At 50.4% G+C, this 11,891-nt stretch overlaps 1 protein-coding gene across 1 annotated transcript; it reads right to left on the minus strand.

Moving 5' to 3' along the window:
* Window positions 1-392: 392 nt before the first annotated feature.
* Window positions 393-9,792, minus strand: Pif1 (PIF1 5'-to-3' DNA helicase). Its single transcript, XM_071608385.1, has 13 exons — window positions 9,773-9,792; window positions 8,461-9,037; window positions 7,132-7,264; window positions 6,916-7,041; window positions 6,642-6,795; window positions 6,424-6,538; window positions 6,237-6,343; window positions 4,842-4,981; window positions 4,435-4,541; window positions 3,590-3,677; window positions 3,305-3,450; window positions 2,249-2,440; window positions 393-1,859 (listed from the first exon to the last, which is right to left on the minus strand). The coding sequence occupies exons 2-13, from the start codon at window positions 9,016-9,018 to the stop codon at window positions 1,800-1,802; spliced, it is 1,926 nt and encodes a 641-aa protein (XP_071464486.1). The 5' UTR covers window positions 9,019-9,037; window positions 9,773-9,792; the 3' UTR covers window positions 393-1,799.
* Between the last annotated feature and the right edge of the window lie 2,099 nt (window positions 9,793-11,891).

Genomic DNA, 11,891 nt, shown 5'->3' on the forward strand with positions numbered 1-11,891 from the left:
TGGGAACAATCATTTCAGTGCCCCAGAACACTATCCCCCCCCAAAAAAAAAGCAGCTTAAGATATGGGCACACAGGAGGCTGGGGTTGTGGCTCAGTGGTAGAGTGCTTGCCTACCACATGAGGTACTGGGTTCAATTTTCAGCACCACATAAAGATAAAAATAAATAAAATTGTAACTACAATATCCATCTACAACTAAAATTAATATATGTATGTGTATATATATATATAAACATATGTGCCCATGTATATAATATATAAAACACGGGCACACGTTTGCAGCATATGTTCTCAGGTTAGGCTCAGAAGGTTGTTTGCTCTGGGTTGTGCTAGGCTGACCCCAGCTGTGGGATAACTCAGGTTTGTTCTCTCTCTTGGTCCTGTACCTGGTGTGAGTCTCCTCCAGGTCCTCTCCAGATTTATATACTGGAAGTTTGGTCTCCAGTGTGGTGGTACTGAGGTGATGTAACCTTTAAATCTTTAAGTTGTGAGGTCCAACAGAAGGTAATTAAGTCATGGGGGCGCTGTCCTCACACAGTAGATTAATGCTGTCCTACAGGAGTATCAGGTGTGGAAGGAGGGGATTAGTTCTGTCCAGAGCAGTTGTTATGAAAAGAGCAAGCCAGACCCTTCCCCATTTCTGGCTTCATCTTCTTTTTTCATTTTTTGGTACTGGGGTTGAACCCAGGAGTGCTTTACCACTGAGCCATACCTTCAGTCCTTTTTTTTTTTATCTTTTGAGACAGGGTGTTGCCAAGTTGCTGAAGCTGGCCTCGAATTTGCGATCATCCTGTAGGCCTGGGAAACATGACACAGGCTTGACTACTAGCAAACACACGGCCTAGAGAGATCACCACACAATCCAGGTGCTAGGTCAGCCTCCTGTGTCCCTGAGATTATAGGTGCCCACCTCACCTGGACCATCTCTTGCTTCTTGTTTCACATGCCATATGATCATGTGTGCTTCTGCCATTTGATACCATCTGCCATGAGGACACACCAGAGCTGAGTGGATGCTGGCTACATGCTCTTGAGCCCCCAGAACTGTGGGTTAAACAAACCTCCCTCTCTCTCTCTTTTTCTTCCTTCCTTCCTTTCTTTCTTTCTTTTTTTTTTTTTTTTGCTACTAGAGATTGAACCCGGGGTGCTTAACCACTGAGCCACATCCCTACCCCCTTTTAAAGTTTTTCTTATTTTGAGACAGGGTTTTGCTAAATTGCTTAGGGTCTTGCTTAGTTGCTGAGGCTGGCCTTGAACTTGCAATCCTCCTACTTCAGCTTCCAGAGTCACTGGGATTATAGGTGTGCACTATCATGTCCACCAACAAACCTCTTTTCTTTATGAAGTATCTCACCCTTAGGTATTTTGTTATAACAATACAAAATGGACTAAGGCAGTCCCAGCTGGAGAGGCCTGATGCTGCTCCCTTAAGCCTCTGTCTTTCCTGCTTCTCTCTTCTGCAACCTAGAGGGAGAAGCATTCAGGACTCTTTGGCTCTATGTCCATCCCTTGCTGAGAGCTTTGACCTCCGACACCATTGGACCCATTCCCAACTGGCACAAAAAAAGGTTACTTCTGATCATGGAAGGAGCTTACCCAGGACAAACAGGAGAAATTGTGGCACAGCTGGTAAGTGAGTGGGAGGCACTCTTCCTTTAGTCCTGCAAGGAGGCTGAGAACCCCCAAGAAGGGACAGAGGAACACTGGTCTCCTCCACCAGTTATTCCTTGGGGCCTTGGTCCACTAGGGAGCTGCAAGTTGTGGAGATCATTCTTTGTCTTCTTTTTACAGCAGAGGCTCAGAGGTTTGGGTCCATGTTCTCCTGGTCCGAGGCTGCATCTTCATCATTTGGAGACTCCTGAATCAGAGCCAAAAAGGCCAGTCACAAGCTTTTCCTGTTCTCTAGGCCATAGCCTGGGGGGCCAGCATTTATTTCCTCCTACCTCCATCCCCAAAAGAGCCAGTAGAGGGCTCTGCCATCCCAGGGTTCTATTGGGCCTTCCCTCTGTCCCAGCCTGCCAAAGTCACAGGCCCACCACTAGGTGACTCTTTTTTTTTTTTTTTTTTTTTAATAGTGTTGGGGATTGAACCCAGGGGTCCAGTGCATGCTAGGCAAGTGCTCCACTACTGAGATATACCCCCAGCCCTTTTTAAAAAGATTTGAGACAGGGTCTGGCTAAGTTGTCCAGGCTGGCCTCAAACTTGCCATTCTCCTGCCTCAGCCTCCAGTGGTTGATTCCCTCTTACCAGATGGAGGTCTCTGCTCCGCCGCAGGGTGGCATAGTAGTGCAGCACACGGGGGTCACAGTGAACCACCATGGGGTCAAAGTCTAGTACACGCAGGCCCTGTAGGCTGCGGGCCCGGGAAAGGGCCACATAGGCTTGACCGCTGGCAAACACACGTCCCAGAGAGATCTCCACACAATCTAGAGACATGCCCTGGGGGATGGAGAGACAGAGAGAGACAGTTTAGTCTGGAGTCCCCTGCACCCAAGAGCTGATCCTTCACCAGCCCAGTGACTGCCCCCAGATCTCCTCACTCAGTCCAGAGAGGCTCCAGCAGAGGGAAAGCCTAACTGCAGACGGGGTCTGAATACAGGGGGACATGGATGGATTCAGGGTAAGAAGTGTGTGTGGGGGGGGGTGAAAGGAAAGAGCTCAGGCTCTAGGTCACCCAGATGTGAAACTGAATCCTGGCTCCGACACTCCCTAGCTGTGTGACCTTGGACAAGTTCCTTAGTCCCTTAGTGTTCTTCTCTGAGAAAGGGGAATGATTATTAATTACATGTACTTTATATAGTTTGGTGTTTTGTTTTTTTTTTTGTTTTTTTTTGTACTAGGGTTTTAACCCAGGGGTGCTTTACCACTGAGTCACATCCCCAGCCCTTTTTATTTTTTGAGATAGGGTCTTGCTAAATTGCTTAGGTCCCTGCTAAATTGCTGAGGCTGCCCTTGAACTTGGGATCCTCCTGCCTCCCAAGTCACTGAGATTATAGGCATGAGCCGCAGTACCCAACTTCTTACTGTTTTTGTAGGGATTAATGTATCTGGTAGTGGCTCAGCAAATGGAAAAAGCAAAAAGGAAGTGACTTATATCCTTCCCTGGAGAAGGGCTGCGAAATCTACTAAAGAAAGGTCTATTCTGAGGACAGTGAGGAAGAAGGTTTATTCTACTCCTGATCTGGAACTTTCCATTTAGGTCATAGGCTATAAGGCCTTCAAGGCACACAACCTAACATGTCCCAGGTATATGCTGTCTACTCTCTGCCCTGCTCTGTCCCCACTCCCTCACTGAGTGGTCACCTGGCTCTTGTGGATGGATATCGCCCAGGCCAGCTGGAGGGGCAGCTGCTGGCGACTGAGGAGCTGGCCCCCAGTGGCCTGAACTGTCCAACGGTCAGCATGGATGACCTCAGTGACTCCACACAGGAAGCGCACTCGGGGCAGCCCTGAGGAAGGCACAGAGAAGTCCCACCTTTTAGTCCTGCTTCATGGCTGAGAGGAGAGGTCTTTGGCCTTTTCCTCCCACACTTTCCCCAGGCCCTACTGCAAACCCACACAGCACAACTGTCCTTCCCTATCACTTACCTCTCCCTTCAGTCTCGAACCCGACTACTACACCTCGGGCGCCGTTCACCAGGCCCCTGGACACAGCTAAATTCTTCACCAGCATCACCTGAGGGGAAGGAGGACTAGAGAAGTGGCAAAGGGCCCATCCTTACACCTGGATCAACTCTAGCAGTCACTATCAGAGGCCAAGGGCAGGGGGTTATCATCAAAGGGTGCCCAGTCCCAATCCTCAGCTCTGCCACCAGCTAATTCTGACCCCTGGGGCAGACAGCCTTAATTCCCAGGATCTCAGTTTCCCCTGTGTCAAAGGGGAATACATTTGCTCAGTTTGCCTCAGGAGGAAGAGGTAAAGCCTGTAAGGTCACCTATATCACTGGGCTACAGAAATGATCAGATCTCTTATGGGGCCACAAATCTTGAGGGATGGCCCTTGTTCCTGCCACCCTGGTCTCAGCCACACTGTGCCTTTGTTTTCCCTGTGGGTACCCTCTGGGCCCAGAGGAAAGTCTCCCATTCTGCTCACCCCACTGTTATGGGAGGGATGAGGACTCAGCCATCTATAAGGTACACGACTAAAGACAGCCAGGAGGGAGGTGTTTCAACCCCCATTTTAGAAACAAGGCAACTGAGCTTCAGCAAAGGGAACGGACTTGCCCAAAGTGACATTGCTTGGAGGACCTCCAGGAGTTAAGACAAGGAGGGCAGTGGAAAACTGAAGGTAGAAAGGTAGGTGGAAACCAGATGGAGGTTTTTGTGAGGTCACAGCTGGTGCACTGCCTACAGAATGGCCTGGGCAGAGGGATTGGGGAGGCTCATACAAGATAGTCCAGATTGCCAGGGTCTAGACCTAGTTTCCTACTCACCTGGGCCCCCAGCTTTAGCTGAAGGAGCCGACCAACAGGACACTGGGCATCCAGGGTCCTGGCTAACTCAGGGTTGCTATCCATAGCCTCAAAGCTATGTACCTCACCTGGAAAAAGAGAGATGGAAAAACAGGATTATGAATCATTGACTTGTGGCTCAGCTTCTAAAACCACATATTAGACCATGGTATGGGAGATAGGCCGCTCAGACCTAAGTGGGTGCTTTGGAATCAGTTTGCCCAACCTCTTAAGATCACAGTTACATCTGCAAATGTAAGGGCCTTTATGGTCACAGAGGTTGAGACCCTGGATACCCAAATGATCCTAAAAGCCCAGGCTGCCTGGGGGCCACACCTGCCTGATGACCCCTCCCAGCTGGTCTTACCTAGTCCTGGATCTCTAATTACCTGGCAGCTCCTGCAGCCGTTTCTCATTGGTGAGGGCCACGTCATCCTGGTGGGTGCAGAGCCTTGTGGCCACAATTCCGTCTCGCCCTATCTTGTGGGCAGCTGTGGCCCTGAGCTGGCGGGTCACCTCATCAGAGCACCTGTGGGGGCTGGGCTATTAGGCAGAGCTCACTTACACCAGAGGAGGTGGGGAACATGGGCAGTATGGCCTGAGCAGCAGGCTACAGGTCAGGCCTGAGGACTGGAAAAGGGTACCAGGACCAGATATGCTGGCTCCCAGGTTGGCCAGTTTGTCCTTTTTCCACTTGGACCCTAGATATGGAGAATGAGCATGGGGTCGGGGTGCTAGCTGTGATCATATGTGAGTGCCTTTTCTGTGTCTGTTCCCCCAGTAGGAGCTGACCAACATCCCACCCCAAAGTGTTTCTGAGGAAGCTGGAAATGAGGAGTGAACATAGGCCAGAGGTTTGCAGGCCTGGGACAAGGCACTGATGTAGATAATACTGGCTACCCTGTCATCAGATGGCCCTCCAACATACAATTTTCTAGCCACTTGCCTCCTGTCTTGGATGAAATAGCTAGCCTGTATTTCTATCTTCTCTCGTGTCAAGCCACTTTTCACACGGAGGCCCAGATGCAATAGCCACCAAATGGGAATAGCTTGGAATCTTCTCTGCCTACACTGCCACTTGGCCTTCCCCACATGTGTCGGAGTGTGCTGTGCTCCCTCCCCACCTGCTTCCCAAATCTACAAAAAGTTTCCCCAGGCATAGATTCTCCGCCACCTGAGTCCCATCCCAATCAGACCTATCTTTCCAGGTCCAGCTCTGCTCACCTTCCTGGCCTCCTTTCCACTTCCACCTTAAGATAGGTACAGCATTTTAACTTTGACCTCAGCAGGTAGATGTCAGGTTCATAACCTTTCCTTCCCTACTAATTGACCCTGACCCTACAGGGTCCCAGAGTAGATGGAGCTTGGGTTTTAAGACTCAGATCTGGGTTCAAGTCCCAGCTCAGCCACTTACTGGACATAAATTTGTATGAGTCACTTCACCTCTTTGACCCAGTTTCTGCATCTGGAATGGGGATGTTGACATTTCTGAACCCCTGCATGTCCATCTGTCCATCCTTTTTTCTTTCTTGATACCTACTCTATGCCAGCCTTTGTGCTGGGTGATAGGAATTCAAATCCAAGGGAGGCTGGGTCCCACCACTTGCAGGGACCATGTTTTTGGAGTCATCGACTGCCATTTGTCCTGAGTTGACCAGTGTCCTGCCTAAAACTCCTCTTTTAGTGGACTACTTACTCCTGAGAACAGGCATCTCTCCCCCTACCCTGGGTCACTGTGCTTGGTTCCTCACCCCATGGTCCCTTCTCTACCTGCCAGGGCCTACCTGCCCAGCCTCACAGCCTGCAACAGAGAGATGAAGGTCTTGTCCGCCTGCCTCCACACTTCAGTCAGCTCCAGGGTCACTGGCACACATCTCTTCCAGCTCTTGGCCTGTTTGGGGTCAGGGTGGGGGTGGGTCAGGGAACACAGCTAACCACTCCAGGGGGGCAGGGCCAGGGGGTGACTGGTACCTGGAAGCAGAACTGAGGGAGTTGGGAGCCCTTGGTCACTGGTGGCAACTGCAGGAAGTCCCCACAGATAATGAGCTGGATCCCTCCAAAGGGCTTGTTCTGCTGGCGGACAGCTCTGGAGGGGAGCAGGTAGTGCTTTAAAAAAGCTAAGTAGACAGTTCCACTTGGGAAATAACCAGGTTCCGGCCTCAGTTACTACCCTCACCATATATACTAACCTGGCCACAGCCTCCAGCTTATCAAACAAGTCTGCCTCCACCATGGAGATCTCGTCAATGATCAGCCTCTGGCAGTTCAGCCAGGCCTGCCGCACGCCCGGCCGCTGTGCCAGAGCCACACACTGGGCCAGGGGAGCCTTGCCTGAGCCGATGCCTGTGAATGAAACTACTCAGCCTGAACTGAGACCCCAGCCCCCAACAATGCTGCCCTCCTTTCCCTCCACCCCAGAGGTCTGACTTGCTCTTATCTCAAGCCCCAGGGGTTCCCACTTACCTGCAAAAGCATGGAGGGTAGTGCCCCCAATGTGGCAGGCTGCCACCCCAGTGCTAGCAGTGGCCACTGTGCCTGTGGGGGGCAGTGAGCCCAGGATCCGCTTCAGCAGATATGACTTCCCAGTCCCTTGACAGGAGGCAAAGTCAGGGCTGCCTGTTCTTCCATCCTACCCCACCCCCACCACTGTCCCCTCCACCCCTACTCTGCCCCTGCTACCTGCGCTCCCAGTGAAGAAAATGCTCTGGCCTTTTAGGACAACCTTCAGCACTGCAGCCTGTTCCTCAGAAAGCTGTGTCTTGGTGGGGAGCAAGCTCAGCTTCTTCACAGGCAAAGGCCACCTTGGGGCTTCCTGGTGGAGACAGGGCTGTCTCAGAGCCTCCTCCCACCTCCCCAGACATTACTACCACCCTTCTTGATCTGTGTTCAATACAGACTGTTGGCTTTCTCCCTTGGTTGGCTTCACTCCCTGGTACCCTAGGACAGCTCTGGTTCACCTGGAGATCTTGCCAGTAACTACTGGGTCTCTCCTCGTGCCCTGAAGATCCCCAGTGTATGGGTCTGGATCCTCCTTCAGCTTCCTCCTCTGGGTTCCTTCACCTTGCTGCTTCTCTCACCCAACTTTTCTTCTCACTTCTCCTCCTATTCCAAAATTCTCACCTCAAAATATCCAACATAACCCTGCCCAACTAAGGCCCCTTCTTGTTCCATCTCTAGCTTCTCGCCAGCTTAGTCTCAAAACCCTGTGGTCAGCAACCAACCTGCCCCAGTCCAAAAAAGGTTGTCAGACCATCAGACATGTTTCCCTCATTTGATGGGAATGTTGACTGTCCAGATACTGCTGACTGCTTCACTTCTCCCCAAATACATTAATATACTCCTAATTTTCCTTTTTTGTGTGTGTATGTGTGTACAAGGGATTTGAACCCACAGATGCTTAATCACTGAGCCACATCCTCAGCCCCCCCGCCCCCACTTTTAAATATGTTTTATTTTGAGACAGGGTCTTGCTAAGTTACTTTGGACCTTGCTAAATTGCTGGGGTTGGCTTTGTACTCACAATCCTCCTGCCTCAGCCTCCAGAACTGCTGGGATTATAGGCGTTGGTCTATTTTGCCTTCTTCTTTTTCTTTTTAAATTTACTTTGCCTTCCATTTTTTTAAAGCTGTATTGGACACAGTACCTTTATTTTATTTATTTGTTTTTTAATGTGGTGCTGAGGATCGAACCCAGTGCCTCGCTCATGCTAGACGAGCGCTCTACCGCTGAGCCCCCTACTTTGCCTTCTTAAATCGCCTTTTCTGGTGTTCTCTTATCTGGACTCTCATTACCTGTTCTTGCTTATTCAGGTTCAGGGCTTATATATGGGAAGCACAGAAGAGTCCAACGACCCTGTCATACTCCATGATCTATGGCATCTCTGAGCTCACAGCTGTTCCCTGAATATCGCCACAGTCTAGTCCCCCACACTTGGGCCTCCTTGGTCTCTTCCATCCTAATGATTAAGCATACCCAATCCCAAAGACGTGCCCATTCTTCCGATCTCACCATGCTGGGCTTGGCTCCAGTCCCGGGTTCCATCGGCTGCTTGGCCAGCGTGGTGTCCAGAATCCGGGTTGCTGCCACACGCCGCAGCTCCTCCGGCTGCACTGGGCTGATGGTGACGAAGTCGCGGGGGCGAGGGTTGAGCAGCTTCGCGCGGGCGGAGGCAGGCCCGGGACCCGGGTCCGCAGCCAGCTTCAGACGCAGCATGCGCAAGAAACGCCGCAGGCGGTCTGGGGGGCAGTCGGAGAGCAGCAGCTGCACGGCGCCCGCCCGGGGAACGGCGTCTGCTGGGAGCCTCAACGTACTGCGCCCCGACGCGGCGAACCGTGTGAAGAGACGCGCCGCGCGCAGGGGGAAGCAGCGCGGCTGCCCGGCTGGTCCCGGAGCCTGCAGCCGCAGCATCAACTCACGGCGCTCGTTTCGACCCAGACTCAGCTCCGCAGTGCGTAAGGTCTGGCGTTTCCGTGGCTGCCCTCCTGGGCTCAGCTCCTCCACCGCCACACGGCACCGCAGGTCCGCTTGGTCACCTTCCGCTGCCGCCACCTGGGTGCTCGAGAGCATTGCTACCACCTCTGCAAGTCTGCGAAGAGACCGGAGCATAGAGGTCACAGAGATTCAGGATATAATAGGTGGTAGAGTCCGTAACCCGGAACCCTGTCACACAGGGTCATGGACATTCTCACTGGTAACACAAAGAAGTCACTAGAAACGGTAAAAGGTCCCTGGGGCTAATCGAAAGCCCACTCTAGAAATACACGCTAGGGGCAGCGTCAAAAGTATCAGAAACTGAGAAACCTCGGTTGTCCTGCTAGGACCCCGCATTTCATGGGGGCATGGGCGGCGGAGGAGGATGAGACAAAAAGGCTTGCTTTGCTTTGAGACCCAGAACCAGCACAGTAATCGTCATGGTCCTCTCTCGGAAAATCAAGGGAGTCTCAAGTGTGGAGATGGGAAGGGGACTTACATGAAATGTGCGCCTTCTGTTTTCCAAGTTAGGTTTATGGGTAGCCAGGCAGGTCTCTATTACAGAAGTGAAAACAGACTGGGAGAGACAAACTTTTTTGCCCTTGATAAAACCCCACTACTAGTAGGTCTCACGGTCAGTGTGATTCTAATGCCCGGAGTTTCCCACCTCCAAGGTGGGGGTGGGGTGGAAAATATTTGGCAAAGGAATTCACAGGTAAATCCCGGGGTCCCGGAAAACCCGGAAACCGTGCTCCCTCCGTCTGACCCACTCATCTGTACCTTCCCGACGGGGACCCCTACAAGAACCAGATTCTCTGCCTCCCATTTCAAAGGTCGAGCAGGAACTCACTTGTGCGGGCAGTCGCAACAATAAACCGGCAGACAGGCGACAAACTAGGAACTTTCAAATACTTGGGATAGAAAAATCAACCTATGACAGGTCGGGTCTTTAAATCCTTCAGCCAATCAACAGCGTGGGCGTGCCCATGGGGGCGGGGCTTTCGTTGGTTCCCACTTCCAGAAGCTTGGGTCTTCTCAATCGCACACCCGAGGAAAGTTATTTGTGATACCCCAGTCTACTTCCTCCGGTATATGATTGAGCGTGGTGTAAGGAGACAGAAACTGCTTTGATTGGGTGCTTTGATTGGCTTGAACTTCTGCTCTAGTCTCACAATGCAACTCTGAAGTTTTGAGAATTATTCTATCAACACCCTCCCTCTTCCCTCTAGCTCACACGCTGCGGCTCACTCTGTTTCCACTCAGTACTATTGTTCACTTCCGAGTAAATCACCCCATGGCTTACCAAGTCCCCTATCCTGCCCCACAACACTCTTCACCCTTCTCTGCCCTTTTAAGAATCTTTTTTTTTTTTTTTTTGTCATTTGTCTTTCCCTCCCTGCTGATGCCCATAGGAAAGGAACTCTGAAACCTGTGCCAGGTGTCAAAAGGGTGTAAGAAAAGGAAGGATTCCCAGGCTTCAGGGAATTCTTTTTTTTGGTGGGGGGGCGGAGGGGAGGGGTACTGGGGATTGAATTCATGGGCACTCAATCACTGAGCCACATCCCCAGCCCTGTTTTGTATTTTGCTTAGAGAGAGAAACTCTCACAGAGTTGTTTTTGCTGAGGTTGGTTTTTGAATTCGTGATCCTTCAGAGCCCATGGGATTACAGGCGTGTGCCACTGAGCCTGACTCTTCAGGGGATTTTTTTTTTTTTTAGTTATTGATAGACCTTTATTTTACTTATTTATATGCAGTGCTGAGAATTGAACCCAGTGCCTCACATTTGCCAGGCACATGCACTACCGCTGAGCCACAACCCCAGCCCTTCAGGGGATTCTTAAACCTCTTGTTATACTGGATGCTCTGAGAATTTGTTTTTAAATTCTCATTCTCGTTTTTGCCTCGTCAAAACTTGGAATGACAAGCTAAAAGATTTTTACGGGTGAGTACAACCACATCACTTTACAGATAATGATAGCTCCCATATTTCTTTCTGTGTGTGTGTGTGTGTGTGTGTGTGTGGTTGAATCCAGGGTACTTAACCCCAGCCATTTTTTTTTTCCTTTTAATTTTGAAACAGAGTTCCCACTGAGTAGCCTAGGGCCTCACTAAATTGCTAAATTGCTGAGGTTTGAATTTCTGTTCCTACTGCCTCATCCTCCGGAGCTGCCAGGATTATAGGTATTCGCCTAAGCGGCCAGCACTTTTCTTTTCTTCCTTTTTTGGTACTAGGGTTTGAACTTAGGGCACTAGACCACTGAGCCACAATCATCCCTATTTTTTTGTATTTTATTTAGAGACAGGGTCTCAATGAGTTGCTTAGTGCCTTGCTGTTGCTTAGGCTGGCTTTGAACTGGTGATCCTCCTGCCTCAGCCTCCCGAGCTGCTGGGATGATGGGCATGTGCCACTGTCACCGCACCAGGCTACTTTTTTTTTTTTCTTTTTCTTTCTTTCTTCTTCTATTTTGGTGGAGGTGCTGGAGATCGAACCCAGGGCCTTGTGCATGCAAGGCGAGCACTCTACCAACTGAGCTATAGCCCCAGCGCTTTTTTTTTTTTTTTCTTTTCTGATACAGGGCCTTGCTATGTTAACCTCAAACTCCTGAGCTCAAGCCATTCTTCTGCCCTCAGCCCCCTAGTAGCTGGGACTATAGGTGCACATTATTATGCTTGTGCCTGGCTCCTAATAAAACTTAAAATAATAAATTTTTTTTAAAAAATTTTCTATTTTTGGTACTGGGGATTGAAACTGCTGGTGCTTTACTACTGAGCTACATTTCCAGCCCACCCCCCTTTTAATTTTGAGAAAGAGTCTCCATAAATTACCTAGGGCCTCACTAATTTCCTGAGGCTGGCCTTGAACTTATGATTTTCCTGCCTCAGCTTCCCAAATTGCTGGAGTACAGGCAAACACTACCACACCTAGCTAACAAAACTTTTAGAAAATTTTCTTCATCGGTGTTTTCTTG

The sequence above is a fragment of the Marmota flaviventris genome, chromosome 2, assembly GCF_047511675.1.
Source record: "Marmota flaviventris isolate mMarFla1 chromosome 2, mMarFla1.hap1, whole genome shotgun sequence".
NCBI classification, from domain to species: Eukaryota; Metazoa; Chordata; class Mammalia; order Rodentia; family Sciuridae; genus Marmota; species Marmota flaviventris.